Below are 26856 nucleotides of genomic sequence, written 5' to 3' on the forward strand. Positions count from 1 at the left end.
GATACACAAGCAGATACACATACACAAACATGATCTGCTACATTATGTGAGTGATCAAAAGTTATTTCTTTAAAAAAAGATTCTATGACTCAGACTTCTCACTAATTCAAGCCAGGCTTGGGTGGGTTGCTGTGAAAACTGCTACCTAGAGATTTTAGTGGCAGCAAATGGAATTTTACCTTCATATCTGATGAAGCAGAAGAACTTGTTTGTAAGGAGCGATAGAGATCCTCCTCAATGGAAGGCAGCTGTAGCACCTGGTTTGTGGATCCACTTGGACATGGCCCTGAAATGGGAAATGCATGAAACAGGACTGCATTCAAATGTATTCACAGCAGCCTACAAGAAATTGGGTTTGTCAAGGGGGAAACACTATCCAATGACCCATCCATCCAGTGGATGGATTTTAAGGATCTTCAGATTAACTCAGGGCCCTGTGGGTTCCTCTCTATTCCCTCCACCCCCACCTATTTTACTGAATTTGCTCTTTCAAAGGTCCCTAATGACTCCTAATCACTAAATCCAATGGTCTTTTCTTAATCTTAATCCTCCTTGACTTTTTTTTCTGCAACATCTGACACCACAGACCCATTTTCCTTTGCCTTCCATGCTACCGCACTTTTCTGGTTCTCTGACCATTCCTCTTTAATTTGCAAGCTTCCTTTCCTGCTTCAGATGACTATGTGTAGATGATTCTCAAGGTTCTGTTTTCAGGTTTCTTTTCTTCTTTTTCCTCAGTACACTATGTTTGGACCATCTCAACCACTCCCAATGGCTTTTGGTGACCCCCAAATCTATACCTTCAACCCCAACTTCCAGCCTGAACTTTAGTCCTTTATTTCCACTTATACATTGAACAATTCCACTTGCATGACCTGCTAGAACCTTAAACTCAACACATCTAAGGATGATCACATCATCTGCCTCCCAAAAGACATGTTCTTTCTCTAGCCTTCCTCGTTGTCGTTAATAGCGCCACCATTTTCCTTAGTTGTCCAAGTTCAAAACCTTGCATCTCAGACTCCTCCCAATCATCCCTTACATCTTACCAGCTGGCAAATATTGTCCATTCTATCTCTGAAAAATTGCTGCTATCTTTCTCTTCCTTTTGTCTCTACTGAAATCACCTTGGGAGGGGCCCTCTGTGACTCTAAATTGAATTACTTTAATAACCTCCTAACTGGTATCCCTATATCTGATCCCTCCTCTCTCTTATCTAGTCTACATGTGGTTGCCTAAACCATTTCCACAATGTACAGTTCTCATCATTCTACTGATCAAAAAACATCACTGGCTCTCCATTGCCTACTGGGCAAAGCCAAAACTTGGTAGCATAGTATTTAAGGTCCTACACAATCTGGCTCCAACCTACCTTCCCTGACTTATCTCCTAGTATTCTTCTTTACATACTCAACAATCTAGTTCAGCTGGACCACTCCCCACCCTTTGAATGTACTCACACATTTCCTAACTCTGTGTCTTTGTTCATGTCATTCTCTTTTCCTAGATGCCTTTGCCCTCTGAAACTCTGCTGAAACTGTCCACACTTCAGGTTCAAGTTTAAATGCCATCCATGCCTTTCCCTAGATTCCTCTCCCCTTAATCAGAAGTGACTGTTATTCACATTTTCAAACAAAGTCTAACTAAAAGATTATTATAGAACCAGCAAACGATTGACCTGTGAGCTTGATGTCTATTCCTGGCAAAAATTCTAGAAACTATTATTAAAGTGAACCACTAAGAAAAGAAATGGAAATTAAAGAAAAAAAGCATGGCTTCTACAAGGACAGATCTTAATAACACTTTTTATGCTGGTAAATCAGGGGAATGCTACAGATATAACTTACCTAGACATAGAATGCTACAAACATCATTTACATTTTAGCCAAATGTTGAATAAAGCATCTCATGCTATTCTTGTGAAAAAGATCAAGCAATGTGGGCTACGCAATAGTACAATTAGACAGATTCAGAAATAGCTATCTGAATTCAAGGAGTAACTAAGAGTTAATGGTTCTATGCAAACTTAGAAGGAAGTCTGCAGTGGAGTGCCCCAGGGATCTGTACTGGTCCTTGTACTATTTGTCATTTATAACATGCAGATAATAACAAACAAGATAAAGTATGCGAAGCACTTTGCAAACCTTAAGCATTAAGCCTCATAAATTTCATCTTATTAGATTCAGCTCAATTCTCCATACTTTCAAAGTAATTTTAGATCCTACTGCTGGTACCTGGTATATTAGCTATCCCTTCTAAAACTTCGTGCCTTCTCCAAATGACAAGGCTATTATCTATATCAGAGGTTCCCAAATTTAGTTGACTTATTGCCCCGTTAAAAAAAAAATTACTCAGTACCCTGCCCTTGGAAATCTACTTTCTTTAACCCTTTAATTTTTTTTTTAAAAAAGGATCATTTAAAAAAACTTTTTTAAAATGACATCTTAAATTGAATAATTTATGATAAATTTATGGGTCTTTTCCTGCACTGAAATTCTGATGACACAATATTGCATCATGTAACCATACAGTATGTATTGTTTTCAAGTCATTACATGCTTATATTCCTGCTGATGCATGCTGGACTTTCCAACAATGCACTCTGAAGGGTTACAACCTGCATTTTGTGCATTTATTTGGAAAATAGTAGTCATTACAACTTTAACTCTGTTACACAACAGATGAAACAGATACAAACAGTTCTTCAACATTTTCTTTTCTTCTTTCCTTATGCTTCTACCTCCCCTTTATTTTTATTCAATGCCCCTCAATTACGCCCAAGACTACTACCACCCCCCTGGATTGGTCCAGTGCCCCCCAGGGGGTGGTACTGTCCACTTTGGGAGCCTATGAACACATTAAATATGTTTAACTAAGTCACTGATACAAATGTTAACAGTACCCTGGGTGTCAAGCACACAATTCCATAAATAGGAATGAGGTTGATGGGTAATAATAATGATGGCAATTCTTTTCTTTCTTTTCTGCCAAGGTTACTAAATCAGTAAATCGAAGGTAATGTTATACATATAGTTCATCTAGATATTTAGGAAAGAATTCACAAGTATAAATCCCTGGGGCACTCCACTGTAGATTTCCTTCTAAGTCTGCATGGCTAGTCAGGGGCAGCTAGGTGGTGCAGTGGATAGAGCACCAGGGCAGGAGTCAGGAGGACCTGAGTTTAAATCTCACCTCAGACACTTGACACTCACTAGCTGTGTGACCTTGGGCAAGTCACTTAACCCCAACTGCCTCATCCTGGGTCATCTCCAGTCACCCTGATGAATATCTGGTCACTGGATTCAGATGGCTCTGGAGGAGAAGTGAGGCTGGTGACCTGCACAGCCCTCCCTCACTCAAAACAAAGTCAAGTGCAAGTCACGTCATCATTTCTCTGATGGCATGGTCTTCTTCTGCAACGAAGGACGAATACATACACACACACACATGGCTAGCCTATAGAGCTTTCAGATTTGCAAATGTTTTACAAATTACTGTCTTGTTTTTATTCTCACAACAACCCTAAGAGGTAGTTGCTATTATTATCCCCATTTTGCAGATGTGGAAACTGAGGCAGACAAAGGTTAAGTGACTTGCCCAGGGTCACACAGCTAGCTAAGTGTCTAAGGTTGGATTTGAATTTAGGGACTGTCTTTTTTTAAATTTTTTTAATTTAATATTTTATTTTCCTCCAGTTATATATAAAAACAATTTTTTAACATTCATTTTTAAAAGTTTGAGTTCTAAATTCTCTCCCTTACTCCCTCCCCACACTCATCTCCCCACCCCACTCTCACTGACTAGGTAAGCAATTCAGTATAGGTTATACATGTGTAGTCAGTCATGCAAAATATTTTCATAATAGTCACGTTGTGAAAGAAAACAGACAACAAAAACTCAAGAAAAATAAAGCAAGTAAAAAATATGCTTCAGTTTTTATCTAGGAATGGAGAGCATTTTTCATCATCAGTTGTCTTGGATCACTGTATTGCTGAGAACAGCTAAGTCATTCACAGCTGCCCATCCTACAATATTGCTGTTACCTTGTACACAGTACATTTCACTTTGCATCAGTCATGCAAGTCTTTCCAGGTTTTTCTGAGAGCATCCTGCTCATCATTTCTTATAGTACAGTACTATACCATCATAACCACATACCGCAGTTTGTCCCAGCCATTCCCCAATTGATGGGCATCTCCTGAATTTCTACTTTTTGGCCCGCAGAAATGAGCTGCTATTAATATTTTTGCACACATAGGTCCTTTCCCTTTTTGTTTTTTTATATCTTTTGGGATACAGACCTAGCAGTGGAATTGCTAGGTCAAAGGGTATGCACGATTTTGTAGCCTTTCAGGCAAAGTTCTAAACTGTTCTTCAGAATGGCTGAATCAGTTCACAACTCTACCAACAGTGCATTACTGTCTCATTTTTTTCCCACATACCCTCCAACATTTATCATTTACCTTTTCTATCCTATTAGCCAATCTAATGGGTATAAGGTAGTACCTCAGAATTGTTTTAATTTGCATTTCTCCAATCAACAGTAAATTAGAGCATTTTTTCATATGGCTATATTTAGCTTTGATTGCTTCATCTAAAAATTGATCACATCTTTTGATCACTTATTAATTGGGGAATGGCTCTTATTTTTATAAATTTGATTCCATTCTCTTTATGTTTGAGAAAGGAGAGAAACTTCCTTCAAAAATCTTTGAGTTGCTGTTGCTACCTGTATTCCCCACCCTATTCATTCTATTCTCGCCTTTCACTCTGTCCCTCTTCAGAAGCATTTTGTTTCTCACTCCCCCCATCGACCCTCCTATCCCCCGCCATGTGCCTTCTCCTATCCCCTCCCCCTCCTACTTTCCTGGAGGGTAAGACTGATATTGATACTCTATACCCTGGGTGTGTGTTATCCCCACTTTGAGTCAATTCTGACCCCTCTCACCTCCCTCCTCTTCCTCTCCACTGTAAAAGCTTTTTCTTGCCTCTTTTATGTGAGATAATTTACCCCATTCTACCTCCCCTTGTCTCCTTCTCCCAGCACATTCCTCTCTCACCACTTAGGGATTATCTCGACTCCAGAGCCAAGAGTCTATCCTCTAAACTATTAACTCCCCACAAGAACATCAGTTCAGCTGTTTGGTCATTTTTTCAGTCACATCTAACTCTTCATGACCCCATTTGGGGTTTTCTTGGCAAAGCTACTGGAGTGGTTTGCCATTTCCTTCTCCAGCTCATTTTTAACAGATGAGGAAACTGAGGCAAACAGAGTTAAGGGACTTGCCCAGGGTCACACAGCTAGTTAGTATCTGAGGCCAGGTTTGAACTCAGGAAGAGGAGTCTTCCTGACTCCAGACCAAGCATTCTTTCTACTGTGCCACCTAGCTTACCAACAAGAGTATCATAAGATGTTAAATCAAATTCTTTTCTAAATATATAGGTCAACTGTATCTATAGTATTCCCCTGACTTACTAATTTAGTATTACTGTTATTACCATCAACCTCATTCCTATTCATGGGTTAAGGAGAGGTCCTGGCCCAGTGCTTTATAGAGGATACTCATAGCAACTCATGGCTGAATGCAGAGCTGACCTTTTCCAGGCTGATTCTATCAGTGACTCCATATCCTAGAAAATTTGCTTTTGTCCTAGGTCACCATGTACTGTTCCTGGAAATACCTGAGCTAGAGAAGGGAGTCGATCCTGAAGACTTTGTAGGTCCTCGTTCTGGGATTTCCTCCAGTTTTCTTGCTGAAGACAGAGAGGAATTCCCAGGGCACAGAGGGTCAGGAAGAACATGAGAAGCACCAGCGATTTCAGGATTTGCACCCCCTAAAGAAGAGGAGAAAATGAGAAAAAGGTTTTCATTATGTCAATGATGACAAAGAGAAAAGACTCTTCTCATTAGGACCCAGAAGACTGAGTTCTAATCCCATCTTTGCCACTAACTCCCTCTACTAGTGAGTCACCACATGTCTGGGATTCAGTCTCCTCATCCATAAATGAGGAAGCTGAACTAGATGAAGGGGTGGGGAATGCAGAGGTGGGGAACCTTTGAGGCTACACATGGCCTTCCAGGTCCTTCAGTGTGGCTTTTTGACTGAGTTCAAGTTTTACAGAACAAATCCTTTTATGAAGAGGATTTGTTCTGTGAGGATTAGATTCAGTCAAAGGGCCACACTTGAGGACCTAGAGGGCCACATGTGGTCTCAAGGCCAAAGGTTCTCCATCCTTGAAGAGGATCTCTAAAGTACCTTCACTTCAATATGCTAAGGATCTCTGATTTTGAAAAGTGCTTTTGATAAGAACTTAGCAAACCTTAAAGTGCTATATATTATATTAAACTGCTATTATTATGATGATGTATTATTATATTACACATGTTATATGAAAGTATTATTGTTATTATTTTGTTGTGGGAATTCCATTGAGGTGAGAATCATCCCATTGATAAGGGAGTGCTGCTACCCAAGGCCCCGAGAGGCTCACACAGATTGTAAATGGAGGTTGGGCTGGGGGTGGCAGATTGGGCCTCAGGCTCCCTCACTCTCAGCCCAACACTCTGTCCCCTTTCGGCATGCTGGCTCTCAAGGTCCCTTTAACAGCATCTGATTCCCATGAATTATTCACCTAATGCTACAGAACATGATTAAGTGTCCAAATAGAAGCACACATTACAATTGTAGTAGCTCTCATTCCAGAAAGCAGCTTAGCCTTCTAGTGAAAAGAACATGGAACTAGGAGTCAAGAGACCTGATTCTAGTCTGAAGTCACCTTTGGGTACTGGGCACTACATGGCTTTGGACAAATCACTTTGCCCTCTGGCTCTCAATATCTTTAGCTTTAATAAAAAAAAAAATGAATTAAGCTGTTGTGTTAGATATTCTCTAAGGTTCCTTCTAGCTCTGAAGTCTTACAAATACATAAATATCTGCCCCCATTTTAAAGATGGGGCAAATGGATAGCAAGGAAGAATTCCAGAGTCCTAAGCTAATTGCTGTCTTTACTGAGAAGAAAAATTTACCCTGGCCTCCACCCTTCCTGAAATTGCTGTCTTCATCCATTCAGCAAATACTTCTTAAGAACCTACTGTATAGAGAGTGCCATGCTAGACACTGGGGAAGAAGCAGGGTAAAGTGTTTTAAGTTAATAAAAAAACTCAATCCTAGACAATTTCAAAAGAAATTTTGTTGTGTTTCAGTCGCTCACGTGGTATCCCACTCTTTGTGACCCCACTTTGGAGTTTTCTTGGCAAAGATGCTGGAGTGGCTCTCCATTCCTTCTCCAGCTGAGGAAACTAAGGTAAACAGGGTTAAGTGACTTGCCCAGGGTCACATAGCTAGCAAATGTCTAAAGCCAGATTTTAACTCAGGAAGATAAATCGTTCTGACTCTAGGCCTACTATGGTTATTTTCAAATACGAACAATAACTGAGTCCTTAGCTAGTCACTTAATTTCTTGGTACTCCCAGAACACTCTAAGACTAGAGGTTGGAGAAAAGGTACCAACATTCACTGATGGAGGGAGTTCCTCACGGAGAGCTCCATCCACTGAAGTCAACACACACACAGACACACACAGACACAGAGACACACACACACACACACACACACATATACACACATACACACACACACACACACACACACACACACACACACACACACACACACACACACACACACACACACACAGAGCAGTGACTGGAATAAGACAGCTAGCCCAGTAAATGCTTCCTGGCAGACAAGAATCTTTACCAAGCCTGCTTTAATGAAAGGACCAAAAAGGATTTCATCTATCATCAACTTTTAGAAACGAAAGGGATTTCACAGAGCAGAAAACTCCACTGGAAGCCAGGCCTCCTTGTTGCCTGTCCCTGAGCTGAGTAAGTCCATTTCTGCCCTTCCAAGTGAAAGTTTCTGGCTGAAACTCCACCTCTGGCTACTTTAGCTACACAGCAAATAGTGCAAACAAGGTCATAGGGTTGTTGGCTTGAGCCCTCCAGTTCGGAGTTTCATGAGAACTGAATTCCCAGAGAGGTCAGGTGACTGATTCAAAGACCCAGCATGAGTCAGTCTCGGAAATGGGAAGAGAAATCCTTCTCAAACTGACACACTCTACGTTGGAGACTATGAGGAATGATGGGAAAACCACTGGACTCCGGATCCAAAGCCATGAGTTTGACTCTTGACACATACTGTCAAGAGTCACCACAAACTGGTCTTTGAGACTATTTGCTTATCTCAAAATGGGAATAATCATATTTGCAGTTCCCTGCCTACCCCCACTCATAGGAAGGAGGGAAAGAACTTTGTAACCTTAAAGCACCATCTGTCAACATTTACTAAACATCCACTATATGCCATGCCCCGGGGATACAAGGACAAAAGGGCAGTTCTTGCCCTCCAGCAGCAATTTAAATATAAATTCTAATGGAGGAGACAGAAGGTTGGCATATGAGTATATTCATAAAATATCTAAAATAAATAATAAAGGTAGAAGGTGGTGCCTGAGCTGAATTCTAAAGAAATTCAAGGATTTCAAGAGGAAAGAAAAGAGAATTTCAGGTCTGGGGCACAGCTAGGACAAAAGCACGAGGTGCATTGTGAAACTGGTCCTAAATATCTGAGGTACATTTACCTACTGTTTCATTGTTTTCAAAGCACTTTTCTCACAATTCTGTGACATAAATAGTACAAATATTATCATCTCTACATTACAGATGGGGAAACTGAGGCTGAGAGAAACAATTAGCCCAAAGTCGTACACATAGCTCATAAGCAGCAGCAGCAGAGTCCTGGCTCCAAGCCTGGACTCTTTCCCACACTGCCACCTTTCCCTCTCCTGCCTTCCCCTGGGTGTGTTCCGCTTTCCGTCTCTCCTGCTAGAAGCCACGTGGGGTTTGGAGAGGCGTGTTAAGTTTGGAACACTTGAAGCTATAGGACGTTGGGCAATGCAATTAACATCTATGGGTCTCAGTTTCCTCATCTATAAAATAGGAATAATAATACCTGAAGGACTCACTTCACAAGTCTGTTGTAGGAGTTAAATGAGAAATTTAGCAAAGTACTTTTTACTTATATATGTGTATGTGCGTGGAATACACGAGTACTAAGGTATTCATACGTAAAGCACTTTGCAAACTATATACCTGCATATCAGTTATTATTAGTTGAGTAAACCATTGTAGTCTATGAGTGAGTTGTGTGTGAGAAACTTTATATTGGTCATGTGTGTAATTGTGTCTGCATGTGTCTTGTCTATCTCTACACAAGTCTGTGTTTGTCTGTCTGTGCTTCTATACTGGATAAGTTTGGGATATCCGTGTGTGTCTATTTGTCTATAATTGCGTGTGACATGTATGTGTGTAGGGTGTATGAGGTGTTGCAATGGTAATTTAAGGTTAATGGTGGGTGAGGGTAAGAGTGAAAGATCTTTCCCAACCATGAATAGGCCCCAAAACCTTTTGTTAATTTCTAATGAGGCACTGGGTTAGAGGGCCCTGCCCTCTAGCTCTGAAAAGTATATAAATACTCTGATGTGAGGTTTTACTTTGGGGCTTAGTCATTGGAACTGTTTGTTTGGCCAGATGAGACTCTGGATGGATTCTATGCAGCCCCCCGGCTTTGAAAATCCAGATGTCGGTGCTTCTCTCTCTGGTAATTATATACATACGCAATGGTTAGACAGTTGGATTTGTCTGTTGATCTGTGATGTATGTATTGCTTATGCTCATAGAGTTGGATGCCGTGTCTGTTGGTCTTTATTTCTCTATTTGTATTTTCTCTGAAGCTCAGGGTGCTTTTTCCCCTGAACTAAGTGAATGATACATGTGCTTGATTAAAGTGATTGTTGACCCCTCAAAAGCTGCCTTCCTTTTAGAAAAGCAGATCGAAGAACCTGCACAGCAGGCCCTCCTGTGGACATCAGCGTCTTGTGGGTTCTATTGCTCACTCTAGGGCCCAGTGGATACATCATAAAAGAGTCAGTCCAGAATTGACAATGACCGGAATAACTGGGTATTGGGTAGAAAGGACTAGAGAAGTGACCACTATTGTATAAAGCCCAAAAGTTCAAAGCTTCTGTCCCAGGCTTTTCCTTTCTGTAGAGGCTTTGGAAATTCCTGGAGTAACCTGCCTGGCCCAATACTTCTCTTCTCCTCTGCCAACAAAGGACAAACAAAATGACATCAAGTTTACTTCCAGTTGTGACTGCTAAACCAAAACCAAAAACAAACCCTCCCAGGAACAATGGATCCAAAGTACCTCAGCGAGTTCAAAGTTACCCTATCTGTCTCATCCTGGAATAAGACTGGTTCCAACTCTAAGTTCTCAACTGTCACAAATCCTAGCTATGCCTGGGCATAGGCCTTGGCAAGGGAAGGTCAAGTCAAGAAGAATATTGGCCATTAACTGTATCAGAGAACAAAGTTAAACTGTGGATAGATTTGGCCAGCATCAGTCACCTTCAGGATAGTAAACTAACCTTTAGCATTCTTTCCACCATATTCATTTGATTCCCATAATAACTTTGTGAGTCCAGTAATGCAAATAATATCATACCCACTTTGAAAAAAAAGAAAAAGAGGATGAAATAAGTTATGGTCATTTAGTAACTGACACATAGTAGATGATGTATAAATATTAGCTATCATTATTATCATTATTGCTCAATACACAGCTAATCAGTAAAAGAGATAGAATTAGAACTCATGGATTCTATATCTAATGCGCTTTTTTATCTTTCATTTTAAAATTAAGAAGTATTTCTTTTTCTCTCTCCCACCTACCTCACAACTTGAGAGAAAAAAAGAAAAGAAAAACAAAGCCCTTGTGATAAATATGAATAGTAAAACAAAACAAATTCTCATATAGGCCATGTCTGAAAATGTCTCTCATTTCTGCATCCTAAGTCTGGCCCTCTGTCAGGAGGTGGGCAGCAGGCCTCCTTTACCTCCCTCTGGAATCATAGTTGGTCACTGTACTGTTCAGAGTTCTCATGTCTTCCAAAGTTTTCTGCTCAACAATGTCAGTTTTTATTGTAAAAACTTTTCTCTTGGTTAGCTCCTTCATTCTGTATCAGTTCATACAAGCCTTTTGAGATTTCTCTGAAATCATCCCTTTCTTCATTTCTCATGGCACAACAGTATTCCATCACGTTAATATGCTATCATTTGTTCACAATTTCCCAATTTGGGCATCCCTTCAGTTTCCAGTTGTTTGCCACTACAAAAAAAAATTTATTTTTATACATGGATCATTTTCTTCTTTTTTAAAAAACTCTTTGTAATATAAGCCTAATGGAGGTATATTTAAGCCAAAGGTTCAGTGACTTCTGGGGCATGGTTCCAAATTGCTCTCCAGAATGTTTGGACCACATTCCCAGCTCCACCAAGCATGCATGAATGTGCCTATTTTTCTGCAGCCCCTTCAACATTGGTCATTTTTTATATATATATAAAACCTCCCAAATGAGAGTGAGCAAAAAAATGAATTGGATATATGTGCAAAGACCACACCCCAAGACTACAACTAAACAGTGTCCCTCAGAAAGGAGCCTTTCTGAGAGTGAGCATCTTCCCCAAGTGTCCTCTGGGTTTAAGTACAGTCTGTAAGCACCAGAATGAATGTGGGATTCTCAGAAACTGGTTCTTAGTGCCAAGCAGTGAATCAGGCAAGTGGCCAGCTGCCTCCCCTTGGTGACTAGAATCCTTAACAAGGACGGACTGGTTGACAGAGGATGTTTTCCTCTCCACAGAACTACTGAAGTTATCAGGGCTTCACGGTCAGAACTGATGACAATAGTCTAACAAGGACCCTCAGAATTTGTGCTCCCCTGGAAGGATTCTAGCAGGAAGGTCGTTAAGCTTTGGGAGATCTTTGAGGAGGCCAAGTCCTTGCACTTGTAACCAGAGAGCAGCAAATGGAAGAAGACAAGATGGAGTTTCTCTCTTCCCCTACTCCCTTTCCTAGATTAGATTGTGACCTTGTGAATTTCGAAAGGTCAGAAGATTTGGATTTCTTATCTGTGCTTCATCATACCTTATCTTATCCTATCTTCTAATATGAGCAGTGCCCCAGGAGACCAGGGGCTGATTTAAATCAAACTGAAGGTCTACAGAGCTGTCATACTGACCTCATTGTTAACTGCCTGTGAAACCTGGACAGTACACCAGAGCCATGCCCTGAAACTGAAGCACTTCTATTTGAATTGTAATAGGAAGATACTGAAGATCACCTGGCAGAATAAGGTACCAGACTCTGGGTCCTTACTCACCAACCATACATGCCAAGCATACAAACTCTGCTTCAGAGAGTGCAACTCTGATGGGCTGGCTATGCTGTTCGAATACAAAATGGACACTAGCCAAAAAGACTATTTTATGGAGAACTTACACAAGGCAAATATTTACATGGTGGTCAGGAGAAGTCATACAAGGACACTCTCAAGGTCTCTGTCAAGAACTTTGGAATTGATTGGGTGACATGGGAGACACTAGCACAGGACCACTCAGTATGGAGTGCCCACATCAGAAAAGGTGCTGTGCTCTACGAGCAAAGCAGAATTGAATCAGCTCAAAGGAAACATAGGATGCACAAATTTGGAGTATCTACTCCAATTATTCACACAGACTATGTGTGCCTCACCTGTGGTAGAGCATTCTGAGCTCAGTCTGATCAGCCACAATCAGACACACTGAAACGTGACTGACTCTAGCAGAGTGATATCATTTCGGTCCTCTTCAAAAGGTCGAAGGACAACAGTCTTGGTCACACTGAGGATTCACCTCAGCTGACCTTCCTGAGGACCCCAAAAAAGGAGAAAAGGATTCTATCCAATCAGAAGCTGTCAGATAATCCTCTGCCACAGGTGCTAACTAAGCTTGAGTCCACATGACCACAAAACACTTATACACTGTGTATGTACTTGTGGGAGGGCATGTCCTGACTTGTAGGGGATGTTCTTACCATATGGTACTGGTAAATACCCTTTTCTAAAAGAAAATTAGACTTGGATGGTTGATAATGATTAAGATACATGCAGGAAGGCAGCTTATGAAGTCTAAGAGAAACCATTTCTAGCCTCTGGGGTTCCTCCTAGTACACTGAGGGGAGAAGTCATCAATACCATCTGGTGACTCAATATGCCGGTCCACTGCCAGTGGGAGTTGGGAAGTAGTGCTGGAGGAGGTACTACATTTCACATATATGCTCATTCAACCTCATAACAACACAATCTCTACGAAGCTGATGAGACTGTTCCCTCCAGCTGGAATGCCTTCTCATCCCCTATCCCATATCTACTTGTTGAAGCCTACCTGGCCTTTAAGACTCAGCTCAAATGACTCCCACTCCATGCAGTCTACCCCAACATTCTGGTCAGAAATGATCTTTCCTTCCTTGTACCTTGATTAACATTTAGTTTAGATCTCTTCTACCTTTCCAGTCTTCATACACCTTACTCATCCTTACATACACTGCAGTCCAGTGACACTGGGCTCCTTGCTGCTCCTCAGACACTATACTCCATCAATGCAGCTAGGTGGCCAGATGAATAGGGTACTGCCTATTCAGGGAGTCAGAAAAATCCAAGTTCAAGTCTTTTCTCAGTCACTTATTAGCTTGTGTAACCCTGGGCAAGTCATTTAGCTGCCACTGGTCTGAGTTTCCTCAACTGTAAAATGGGGATAGAAATAGCAAAGTGGTTAGACTGCCCAGGATGAAATCAGGAAGACCTGAGTTCAAATCTAGCCTCAGACACTTATTAGCTATGTAACCCTGGACAAGTATATCTGCCTACTAGGCTATCAGTTCGAGAACAGGACTATGTTTTATGGATCCCTTTTTGCCAGTACTTAGCACAGAAACATGATTTCATCAGCATGAGTTCTTCCTCTTCTCACACATGGAAGTCACAACCCTTAAACATCTCATGTACTGCTGTGGCTAAAAGAAGAAAAAAGAAAAAATCCCCCCCGAATCCCCAAAGCTGTTTGGGGATACCCTGTGTACACTTCATAGTTAATAAAATGCTTTGCTTACAGCAACCCTATGAGGAAGAGAGTTCCAATATTATTCATCCTTTTTACAGAAGCAAGACTGAGGCTAGGAGATGAGTGATGAAGTGACCTACCAAAGCTGGCTACTGAGTCTGAGCCCAGGATTCAGACACTCATCTCTTAATAGCAAGTCCAATGTTTGTTTGTTTCTCCCCATTAATCCATGCTAGGGACAGCTAGACGGTGAAGTGAATAGAGCACAGGCCCTAGAGTCAGGAAGATCTGAGTTCAAATCCAGCCTTTGACATTTACTAGCTGTATGACCTTAGGCAAGTTACCTAAACATGTTAGCCTCAGTTTTCTCATCTCAGTAAAGGAAAATGGCAAACCACTCCAGTATCTTTGCCAAAAAACCCCAAATGGAGTCATAAAGAGTCAGGCATGACTGAAATCACTGAACAACAATTCATGCTATCTCAAGCTGATAGAATGGTTAGTGCACTGAATTGAAATAAAGGAAGGTTAGAGAGAGAAGAAATCTTATCTAAGATTACACAGCCCCAGAACCAGAAAAAATATATACATAAAAGACTGTCTGAATTACTAATATGGAGATTGGCATTACGGTATAATGGTGGACTTGAAGTCCTCAGAGACCTGAATTCCAATCAAGCCTCAAATACATCTGGGTGATCCATCATGGGCAATCACTTTAACCTTTCGGGACCTCAGATCTCTCTTCTTAAAAAAAATGGTACAAATAATATCTATATTATCTACTTTGAAGGATTATTTTTAGGGACAAATAAATTTGTTTGTATAATGTTGTGGAAATATCAGCTTTTATTATCATCTTTACTTACTTTTCATAGTGAAAGACAGACAGAAGAACAAACTAGTTTGGGCATCAGGGTGCCTGGGTTCAAATCCAGGCTATGCCACTTACTAGTTCTATGATCTTGCGTGTGTGTGTGTGTGTGTGTGTGTGTGTGTGTGTGTGTGTGTGTGTGTGAGACAGACAGAGAGAAACTTCCCCTCTATAGAGGGAGTAACATCTGTAAAATGAAGAGATTGGACTAACTGATTTTTAAGAGACTTTTCAGCCAAAATCTAGTGAAATTACTATTTTACTCTCATTTGTAATTAGCTAACAGGAAAGAAATTTTACCCTCAGGAAGGAAATGTCTTTTCTCCCTACACCAAAAAGAAATCTGGAAACTCTTGTTAAGAAATCTGGTAACTCTTGTTAACTCTTGTTATGCAATCAGAAGAGGAATTAATGACACAAACAGGAATCAGGAAAGAAAGGTCTGAAAATTTCCTAAGAGAATTCTGGCTGCTAGCCTGGTGGCCACAACTCAAATAAATCCCTTCTGAGTCATCCAGTCAAAAGCCCCTTTTGAGACTGAAATCACTTTCCTTCTCTTATGAAATACTCAAGTCACTGAATTCTGTTTGCCTCAGTCTCCTTATCTGTAAAATGAGCTGGAGAAGGAAATGGCAAACCACTCCAGCATCTCTGCCAAGAAAACCCCAAATAGGATCACAAAGAGTCAGACACAACTGAAAAATAACTGAACAACCAATCCAGTGCCTAGAATATTCCCCCTCTTCCTTCTGCCTCTTGGAATCCTTTGTACCCTTCAAGACCCAGCTCTAGAGCAGCCTCCTCTAGGACAGCTTTTCTCCTTTCCCCTGTTGCTAGTATTCCTCTCCCACCCTGAAATTATTTTGTATTCAACTTGTATATAATTGGTATTTATTTATATGTACACTTGTTTATATTTGTAGTGTGAAGAGAATTATGATTTTTATAATAATCGATATATATGTGATGAATATACTAATAGATTAAATTTTTCAGAATTGTCTCTTCCAGCTTGTGAATCAGAGCTCACAAAGCAGCTTGAGATGATCAAACTATTGACAATGCTCACAATCACTGACATCCTTGTACCTGCCTGCGTACCTTAAGTAAAGCGAATCAAAGACTGTAGAACCTGTTACCATCACAGAACTCTGGTCCTGTGACCCATGGAGTTACAACCCCCAAAGACTTGAACAATGCTGTTCCCACAGAACTTCAGGACACTTGTACCTTAGTGACTGTGGAATTTGTGGGCTGGTCCTGAGAAACCACTCGAGCCCCCGGGAATGATTGTAATCCACTTTCCCTGCTCCCTTCCCATTGTGAGTTAAGTATGTAATCTCCTGTCATCTCTTCCACAATGAGGAATTCAGATCAGAATTCCCAATTTGCAAATCTCTTCCTCATAATGAAACTAATTAATAAAATGGCTACCAGATTATTGGCACTTTGTCTCTGGCCTGCTGTTAACCTCATTCTCAGGTTAGAGACTGGCTCAGAAAAATCCTGTTAACATATATGTAAAGTATTTCTTTGTATTGTTGGTTTGATAACTGTATTTCAATATAATTGGTTTTCTTTGTATTTTATCTTTTGCATTTAAAAACATTATTCTGAGAAAAGGTATATAGGCTTTAATAGACTGGGGGTGGGGGGTGGGGATGGGGACAAGATACAAAAAAATTAAGAATTCCTAGTCTGCAGTCTTCAAATTGTCAATGATTCTACTTCCAAAAAAAGATAAAATTGAAATAAGCTAGGTTATAAGAATCTAGGTTCTTCTCATTCAAACATTAGAGGAACAGGATGACCATCATACACACACACAGCCCCAAATATGGAAATGAAAAGCTTTTCATGTTTTTCCAGCCCAGGGTAATTTCTAGGGGAATCTGGGGTGGGGGATTGGAGGGAGGGCTGCAAATGTCTTACTACACCTCCTATGATTCAATTCTCCTTGGATGAAGATCCTGAGGTCAGGGTCATCTACTCCAAAAAAAAGGGGTCAAGACCATGGGGAAGCACTGTGGCCTTCTCCTCTCAACCTACCCTGATCCATTTCATGCCTAAATTCCCTAGAAAAATGAGGTCACAGACCTCTCAGGAAGAAAAATAAAGGAAGGAAACCTGAGAGATTAATGGAAACTAAGGAAAAGTAAAATGACATTCTCTCTTCTCACTGCTTTCCACCTAGAAACAGACCACTCTGGCTCCCACCTCTATCACTCCCCAATCCTGGCCTCTCTTGGCTTCCCGAGAGTGTTTGGCCGAAGGCCAGAAGTCTCTGATTCATTCCACCTGTTGGCCAATGCCTTTGCTTCTCTCTGGTCTCTGCAGTAGGAGGGAGACCACTCTTTCCTGCCTCATCCCAGGTCTGTGAATAAATTCCTTCACAAAACCAACACTGAACCCAAAAGATGGATAGAGCCAGGCATGAGTCTGGCCCAGGGATTTCCTGTGCTACCTAGTTGCCCTATATAAACAATAATAACTACTAAATCTGATAATATACAGAAGAGAGTCCAAAAAGGGTAACAGAAACAAACTGAAGGTTATTATTATTTTGCCTACGTTATCATACAAAAATTTCAGACAAATTGTAAAAGGTTTGTAGCTGATAGGTTTATATATGATTTTTTCATGAGCAACATTATAGAATTAGACCATTATACATGATCTAGATTCTAGTTCAAACTCCTTGTTTTATGTATAAGGAACACAGATCTTACTGAGGTTAAATGACTTAAATGAATAAATGAATGAATGGGAGGAAAGCATTAATTAAGCACTTACTATGAACAAAGCTAAAGGACTATGTACCATGTGCTAAGGACAGAGTACACAAACAGCAAAGTTAGATGGTCCCTGCCCTCCAAGAGCTCCCATTCTAATGGGGGAAACAACACACATGGCACGTGGAAAGGTTCCATAGTCCTTAGGGGACAACAGCACAGCAGATGGTTATGCCTTCTCAAGGAATCTGGTGAAACAACTTTCTTTCCGAGGTCTTCAGGAACTGCAGATGCAGTTACTAGGTTGAGCCTCCACAAGGGATGATTTGTCCAAGGTCACTCAGCTCATGTGAAAGCAGATTTGAACCTAGGCTCTTTCATGAAAAATATAACCACCGAGTAACTTGTCTTAGGTGGCATGGAATAAGTAGCAGAGTGGGAAGTCTTTTTAAAATGATATTCATTTGAATGTTTGATTTTCTGAATGGTTACTAAATTTATAATTTTTAAAAATACATTAATAGAAAAAGGAGAAAAAAGCATAAACAACTAGGTCATGTGTTATCTTTCTCCTCCTTTTATTTATTCTCACCTAGAGAGAAATTAAACCATTAAAGGCAGCCACAATTAGGCACGTGATTGATTCATTGGAAAGAAGGAAAGAGATCACCTCCAAAATGCTGCGAACCCTGCAAATCCAAGCCAAAGAAGAGAGGAGCTAATGTTCTGTCAGGGCTGTATAGGGGGAAAATCCTTAGGTGACGTAGTGCACAGAGAATTAACGCTGGAGTCAGGAATAACTGAGTTCAAATCCAGCCTCAGATACTTACTAGCTGAATGACTCTAAGCAAGTCACTTAACTAACCTCTATTTGCCTCAATTTCCTCTACTGTAAAATGGGGATAATAATAGCACCTACCTCCCAGGGTTGTAGTGAGGATCCAGTGAGATCATATTTATAAAGCACTCTATCAAACAATACCTGCTAAGTGTCAAACACTGTGCTGAGCACTAGAAATACAAAAATGCTAGCTATTAATATCACTGATTAATTGGGAGTCCTTGGGCACCTTCCTTTATGTCTTATGCCTCAGTTGCCTCATCTGTAACATGATCCAATAAATCCTTAACATAGGATCCTAGATTTAGAGCTAGAGGTCATCTGGTCCAACCCCCTACTCTAGTGAAACTGAAGGTCAGAGAAGGAAAGTCACTGGTCTAAGGTCACACAAGGAAACCATAGTGGACCAGGGACCTGGGGCTTTGACTCCAAATGCAATGCTCTTTCCACTACACCAAGAGGCCTCTCATCCTCTAAATACAGATTTTTATAATTCTGTGAATCACAGACACATTGTCAGATTTTCCTAAATTTTAATGGCAGTAGCAGCAGCAGCAGCAGCAATAGAGTAGTAGTCGTAGAACTAGTAGTACCACCAGCAGCACCAGCAGCCCAGTGCCCTCTCAGTGATCCTCACACAGTAAGGCTTCAGGACCCACACATATAACAGGTACTTAATAACTGTTTATTGATTCATAGTCCTTAAAGGTTTACAGAATGTTGTTCTTTTTTTCACAGAATGTTTATAGAAGTGTTTTTCTTCTAGTTGGTGCTCACTAAACATCTGTTGGACTGAACCATATTAATTCAGACTACTCACTGGAAAGTCAAATATTGAAGCTAAAGCTGAAATACTTTGGCTATATGAGAAAAATGGGACTTGCTAGAAAAGACCTGATGTTGGGAAAGACTGAAGGCAAAAGGAGGACAGGATGGCAGAGGAAGAGATGGATGGATAGTGTCGAGGAAGCAGTGAACGTGAGCTTGGATAGGTTTGGGGAGATAGTGGAGGACAGAAGGGCCTGGTGTGCTGTGGTCTGTAGGGTCATGAAGACTTGGACATGACCAAGTAACAACACCAAACAAAAAAGACCACCATTAAAATGAAATGAACTGAGCAAGTCCTTGGATCTCTGTGAATTTCCGGATACTCATCTGCAAACTAAACATAAGGATTCCCATAGTATTATCTATCACCAGGCTGTCCTGAGGTTCATCTCCAACACAGCCTGTCCATAGCCTGTTACTGAGCTCAGCCTCTAGTTGTTTGCATTGTCTCCCATGAGCTCCTTGAGGGCAGGGACTGTCTTTTGCCTCTTTCTGCATCCCCAGAGCTTAGTCTGGTGCCTGCCAGACAGAGGCAGGCACTTCCTAAGTGTTTACTGACTAACTGTAAAGCACATGCAAACTCTGAAGCACTATATTAATGTCAGTTATCATTATCCTAATTCCATCGTTGTCTGCCCAGAGCACATAGTGTGGTTCTGAGGTCAGCTGTGAACTCTGAGGGACCTGACACAGCAGGAGGCCACAGCAGGGCCAAGCTGATAGGAAACAAGAAGGAGAAAGTAGTTATCTAACAGAAGAGAAGACTGAGACTCAGAAAGTCTAAGGCCACACAACTTCCCATTTTGCGAGCTGAGTCAAGAACCTAGGATGCCTCAAGCCTAGATCAGGGCTTTTCTATTTTCTAGACAACAAGAAGGTAAAGTTTCTAGAAGGCGCCAGTTCCAAAGAAAAACTGGCGAATAGCTTTCAAAGGAAAAATTGCATACTATCAATAACCACTTGAAAGATCATTCCAAATCACCAATAATAAGATAAAAGCAAATTTAAATGACTGAGTTTTCACCTAATACCCATAAAGTTAGAAAAAAGGACAAAAAGACAGAAACAGTGTTAAAAGAGCTATAGGAAGAAACACACTAACTCATTGTTGGCAGAGCTATGAACTGAATTGGTGCAACCACTCTGGAAAAAGATTTGGACACATGCAACAAAACTCACAAAACTGCTTAAATTCCCTTCAACCTGGAGATACCACTAGCGGGCGTATACTCTCAAGGAAGTTAAAATTTTTTTTAAAATGACACCATATACAAATAACAAAGTACTCCTACTAGCCCTTTTGTGATAGCAAAAATAAATGGAAGTTAACATGAGTCGATGGAACATTGGCGGAGTAAATTATCACATATGAATACTATTTAATTATTTCGCTCCAACAAACAACAAATATAAGGAATTTAGAGAAGCCTGGGAAGATATGCAAACGCATCCAGAGTGAGGTAAATAGAATCAGGAGAGTGACATTTAAAAATACATAACTATAAAAATGTAAATGAGTAGAATACTAAAACGCAGATAAATTATGAGTAATTATAATGACCACTCACCCCTGCTCACCAGGAAAAGATGAAGAATCACCTCCTATTGGTGGGGGCTAAAGGTGCAGAATGCTGCATACACTGTTGGACAAGTCCATGGTAGAGGCTGGTTTTCTTTGTCTGCTTTTCTTTGTTACTAATAAAGACTCTTTACGGGGCAGCTAGGTGGTGCAGTGAACAGAGCACCAGCTGTGGAGTCAGGAGGACCTGAGTTCAAATCCGGCCTTGGACACTTGACACTACCTAGCTGTATGACCTTGGGCAAGTCACTTAACCCCAACTGCCTTGCCCTACCCCCTCCAAAAAAAAGATTAATATAAAGACTCTTTGGAGAGGAGATGGTACAGCCATTCAAAATGCATCAATAAAACTGTTTAATTAGTGGCAGGCTAAATATGACTTGAAGAATTCTAAAAGTTGTTCTCCCCCTGCCAAAAAATAAAAACTGCCTGTTCATATCCTTTGACCATTTATCAACTGGGAAATGACCTACCTTCTTATAGATCTGACAAAGTTCTTAATGTATTTGAGATATGAAACCTTTATCTGAGGAATTGTCCATAAAAATTTTTCCCCAGTTTTCTGCTTTTCTTCTGATCTTCGCTATATTTATTTTATTTCTATGAAACCTTTTTTAATTTAATGTAATCAAAATTATCTGTTTTACATCTCACAACACGTTCTATCTCTCGTTTGTCCATAAATTGTGCACCTATCTGTAAGTCTGATAGGTAACGTGTTCCTAATTTTCTTGTAACATCTCCCTTTATATCTAGGTCATGTATCCATTTTGACCTTATCCTTTGATATTCTTGACCTTTCGTTCTTGCAAATGAATTTTGCTATTATTTTTTCTAGCACCATAAAATAACTTTTTGGTAATTGGATGGTATATACATAGACAGACAGATAGATAGATTACTTTTGGTAAAATTGTCATTTTATTGTATTAGCCCTACTTACCCTTGAACAATTAATATTTCTCCATTTATTTAAACCTGATTTTATTTGTGTACAGTTTTTTATGGTTTTGTTCATATAGACCATGGGTTCATTTTGGTAGGTGCATTCCCAGGTATTTTATAATATTTAGAGTTATTTTAAATGGGGAATCTATAGCTATCTCTTCCTGCAGGATCCTGTTGGTAATATATAGGAATGCTGATGATATATGTGGGTTTACTTTATATTCTGCTACTTTCCTGAAATTATTAATTATTTCAAATAACTTTTTAGTTGGAAATGGTAGAGCAAAGTGCAGGGAAGGTCTGTTGTCTAGCCTTTAGCCAAGGGAAGAAAGGGCTCTCATAACAGGTTTCTTTTGCTTCTCTGGGCCTCTGTTTCCTTATATGTAAAATTGGGATAATTATACCACCCTCTTATCCACTGACTACACCAATGATAGTCATTGTTTCTCTGTTGCCCAGGAACCCTGAGGGTCTTCCCCTCCCAGTTTTTTGGGTTTTTTTTTTTTGATTAAAGGGGACATCCCTTGAGCAACTACTCACGTATCTCACTCAAAGTGAGAACGCTATGAGACCTTAGCCTCAAAGGGCCAAGGTCTCACACTGCATCCTGGGCCATCTCCAGTTGTCCTGATGAGTATCTGGTCACTGGACTCAGATGGCTCAGGAGAAGAAAGTGAGGCTGATGACTTTGCACAGTCCTCGATCACTCAAATCAAAGTCAAGTGCAAGTGATGTCATCATCATGATGTCATGGTCCTCTTTGAGAAGGAAGGACAAACATAACAACACCACCACCAACGAGGGGTGCCTTTGACACCATTTTGTCCAGCCCTCTCATCTCCAAATGAAGCAGGAAAGTCAAATGATAAGTCCACAGCATGGGCTTCTGACTCTCCAGACTGCTCCACTAGGACTCAGCTGCCTTCTTACCCTGCAACATCTCCCACTGGTGACCCCCTTGGGAATCTCCATTTTGGGAACAAGCCAGCTGGGTATCCAGTGGGCAGTTGAGCGACACAGTGGATAGAGTGCCAGGCCTAGAGTTAAGAAGACTCATCTTCATGAACTCAAATCTGGCCTGAGATACTTACTAGCTGTGTGATTCTGGGGAAGTGACTTAACCCTGTTTGCCTCAGTTTTTCCATCTGCAAAATGAGCTAGAGAAGGAAACAGCAAGCCACTGCAGCATCTTTGCCAAGAAAACCCCAAACAGAATCACTGAGTTGGACATGACTGAAAACAGTTTAACAACAGCTTTGTTTCCAAGCAATTCACTGCTGTGCCCCATTCACATGTGTTATGGTGGTGGAGTACTTTAACCTGTACAGTACTACAGTTAACCCTTCCATGTCTCAACTTTCCCCATCATGACTTCAATATATCATGGGTTGGCATAAGAAATTAAATGGGAATTTTGGGGGAGTTTTGCAGAAGCCAAGACAACACAGAACTTATGATAAATATTTAACCCAAATTTTACAATAATGTACTATAAACACCCCATAAAAGAAAAAGAAAAGTTCAGACTTCTTCTCTGGTAAGGGCCAAAAAACTTTACGCTGATTTTTTCAGATTGTGGGCACTGCACCCCTAACCCCTGCAATGTGGAAGGGATAACTGTATATAAATGTAAATGGAGATGATAAAAATGGTCCTGTGTACCTTGTGGAGGGGGAATTGCTGACAAGGGAAATAAGACAGACCCAAGTCACACTCAGCCACAGCGTGATTAAGCCTGCCAAGGTAGGGTGGGGTGCCTGTTACTCACAGTCCAGGATGACTTGGGCTGCTCGGTAGAGCTGGAGTTGGTACAGGAGGTCTAGGAGCTGCTGCACTGTGGCCTGCCTCATCCCCCACCACCACAGCAGCTCCCGTGTGATGCTGACACCTTGGATTCTCTCCATGGATTTGATCTTCCTCAACTGAGTCTGGTCGGTCATCACATAAGAGGCTAAACAGCAAACAAAGAGTGTTCCCAATTAGCCAGGTCCCCAGGCAAGCAGAATGGTCTTTATCTAGATATCTAAACAGGGCTGATCTTACCCAGAGATAGACTAAGTAGCTGCCTGGATGGCACATAGTGGAGGGCTATGTAAGTCATCTCTCTTATCCCCTCCGCATCCTGTTCACCAGATTGTTACAGAGCCTGAAATAATACCATTTTGGATTCAGTTCTTTGGGTTAAGCTACTAGGTCTAGAGGAGATCTATGACAAAATGCAAATATGTTATTCCCTCATTGCTATTGCTTTCCCTGAGACCTCTTTCCATTTAGACTGTGCATATCTTTTATGCACTTAGTCAGCATGGTGTTTCCCTTATTAGAAGGTAAACTCCAGGGGCAGAGCCAAGATGGCGGAGTAGAAAGACACACATACGCTAGCTCCGAACCCACAGCCCATAAAATATCTGTAAAGAAGAACTCCCAACAAATTCTGGAGTAGCAGAAGCCACAGAACAATGGAGTGAAGGAGATTTCTGTTCCAGAGAGCCTTGAAAACCTCTCGCAAAAGGTCCGTTGCGCCCCGGACCCGAAGCTGAGCCCAGCTCTGCCTTGGCTGCGCAGCACCGAGAGGAGCGGATCCGAGCAGGCTTCAGGGATGGAATCTCCAGCAGCCGTGCGGGTCCCTCCACCCACGGGCCCGAAAGGTTGGTGAGAGGGTCTTCTCGGCTTGCTGAGAGGGGAGTGGGGTCCCCCCATAACTTAGGCCCCCTCGGGAGGCAGCAGCTGAGGCGGCAGCAGACTGGGGCTCCCCAAGCAGGCAGGAGCTTGGATCCATTGTTGAAAGTCTCCGCATAAACCCTCTGAGGGAACTGAGCCCCATGAGGTGGCCCTGCCCCCACCTGAGTACCTAAACTTAATCTCACACTGAATAGCATCCCTGCCCCCGCCGAAGCCCTGAGGCTGGGGAGCAGCATTTGAATCACAGAACCCAAGCACTGGCTGGGCGGATCTGGAGGCAAAGTGGGTGTGAAGAGAATACTCAGAAGTCAAGTCACTGGCTGGGAAATGTCCAGAAAAGGGAAAAAAAAATAAGATTATAGAAGGTTACTTTCTTGGTGAACAGATATTTCCTCCCTTCCTTTCTGATGAGGAAGAACAATGCTTACCATCAGGCAAAGACACAGAAGTCAAGGCTTCTGTATCCCAGCCCACCCAATGGGCTCAGGCCATGGAAGAGCTCAAAAAGGATTTTGAAAATCAAGTTAGAGAGGTGGAGGAAACACTGGGAAGAGAAATGAGAGAGATGAAAGAAAAGCATGAAAAGCAGGTCCACACCCTGCTAAAGGAGACCCAAAAAAATGCTGAAGAAAATAACACCTTGAAAAATAGGCTAACTCAACTGGCAAAAGAGGTTCAAAAAGCCAATGAGGAGAAGAATGCTTTCAAAAGCAGATTTAGCCAAATGGAAAAGGAGGTTTAAAAGCTCACTGAAGAAAATAGTTCTTTCAAAATTAGAATGGAACAGATGGAGGCTAATGACTTTATGAGAAACCAAGAAATCACAAAATAAAACCAAAAGAATGAAAAAATGGAAGATAATGTGAAATATCTCATTGGAAAAACAACTGACCTGGAAAACAGATCCAGGAGAGACAATTTAAAAATTATGGGACTACCTGAAAGCCATGATCAAAAAAAGAGCCTAGACATCATCTTTCAAGAAATTATCAAAGAAAACTGCCCTGAGATTCTAGAACCAGAGGGCAAAATAAGTATTCAAGAAATCCACAGATCACCGCCTGAAAGAGATCCAAAAAGAGAAACTCCTAGGAACATTATGGCCAAATTCCAGAGTTCCCTGGTCAAGGAGAAAATATTGCAAGCAGCTAGAAAGAAACAATTCAAGTATTGTGGAACTACAATCAGGATAACACAAGATCTAGCAGCTTCTACATTAAGGGATCGAAGGGCATGGAATATGATATTCCAGAAGTCAAAGGAACTAGGATAATACTTCAGGGGAAAAAAATGGTCTTTCAATGAAATAGAGGACTTTCAAGCATTCTTGATGAGAAGACCAGAGCTGAAAAGAAAATTTGACTTTCAAACACAAGAATGAAGAGAAACATGAAAAGGTAAACAGCAAAGAGAAGTCATAAGGGACTTACTAAAGTTGAACTGTTTACGTTCCTACATGGAAAGAAAATATTTGTAACTCTTGAAACTTTTCAGTATCTGGGTAGTGGGTGGGATTACACACACACACACATACACACACACACACACACACACACACACACACAGAACACAGAGTGAACTGAATAGGATGGGATCATATCTTAAAAAATGAAATTAAGCAGTGAGAGAGAAATATATTGGGAGGAGAAAGGGAGAAATGGAATGGGGCAAATTATCTCTCATAAAAGAGGCAAGCAAAAGACTTTTTAGTGGAGAAGGGAGGTGAGAGAAAAACATGAAGTTTACTCTCATCACATTCCACTAAAGGAAGGAATAAAATGCATACTCATTTTGGTATGAAAACCTATCTTACAATACAGGAAAGTGGGAGAGAAGGGGATAAGCAGGGTGGGGGGGATGATGGAAGGGAGGGCAATGGGAGGAGGGAACAATTTGAAGTCAACACTCTTGGGGAGGGACAGGATCAAAAGAGAGAATAGAAGCAATGGGGGGCAGGATAGGATGGAGGGAAATATAGTTAGTCTTACACAACACAACTATTATGGAAGCCATTTGCAAAACTACACAGATATGGCCTATATTGAATTGCTTGCCTTCCAAAAGGAATGGGTAGGGAGGGAGGGATGAAGAGAAGTTGGAACTCAAAGTTTTAGGAACAACTGTCGAGTACTGTTCTTGCTACTAGGAAATAAGAAATACAGGTAAAGGGGTATAGAAAGTTATCTGGCCCTACAGGACAAAAGAGAAGATGGGGACAAGGGAAGGGAGGGATGATAGGAGAGAGGGCAGATTGGTGATAGGGGCAATTAGAATGCTTGGTGTTTTGGGGTGGGGGAGGGGGACAAAAGGGGAGAAAATTTGGAACCTAAAATTTTGTGAAAATGAATGTTAAAAGTTAAATAAAAAATAAATAAA

At 41.0% G+C, this 26856-nt stretch overlaps 1 protein-coding gene across 4 annotated transcripts in view; it reads right to left on the reverse strand.

Moving 5' to 3' along the window:
* Positions 1-26856, reverse strand: part of IRAK2 (interleukin 1 receptor associated kinase 2) — a 58561-nt gene that overhangs the window by 15067 nt on the left and 16638 nt on the right. For 2 of the 4 annotated variants that reach the window (XM_072598509.1, XM_072598507.1), the window contains exons 2-4: positions 23567-23749; positions 5683-5835; positions 180-286 (exon numbers count right to left, since the gene is read on the reverse strand). In XM_072598509.1, coding sequence (XP_072454610.1) covers positions 180-286; positions 5683-5835; positions 23567-23738 — 432 coding nt within the window. In that variant the 5' untranslated portion in view covers positions 23739-23749. Of the gene's footprint in view, positions 1-179; positions 287-5682; positions 5836-23566; positions 23750-23841; positions 23977-26856 lie in introns of those variants that run through there. The other 2 variants (XM_072598508.1, XM_072598511.1) reach the window with 2 other exon arrangements.

The sequence above is a fragment of the Notamacropus eugenii genome, chromosome 3, assembly GCF_028372415.1.
Source record: "Notamacropus eugenii isolate mMacEug1 chromosome 3, mMacEug1.pri_v2, whole genome shotgun sequence".
Classification (NCBI taxonomy): Eukaryota; Metazoa; Chordata; class Mammalia; order Diprotodontia; family Macropodidae; genus Notamacropus; species Notamacropus eugenii.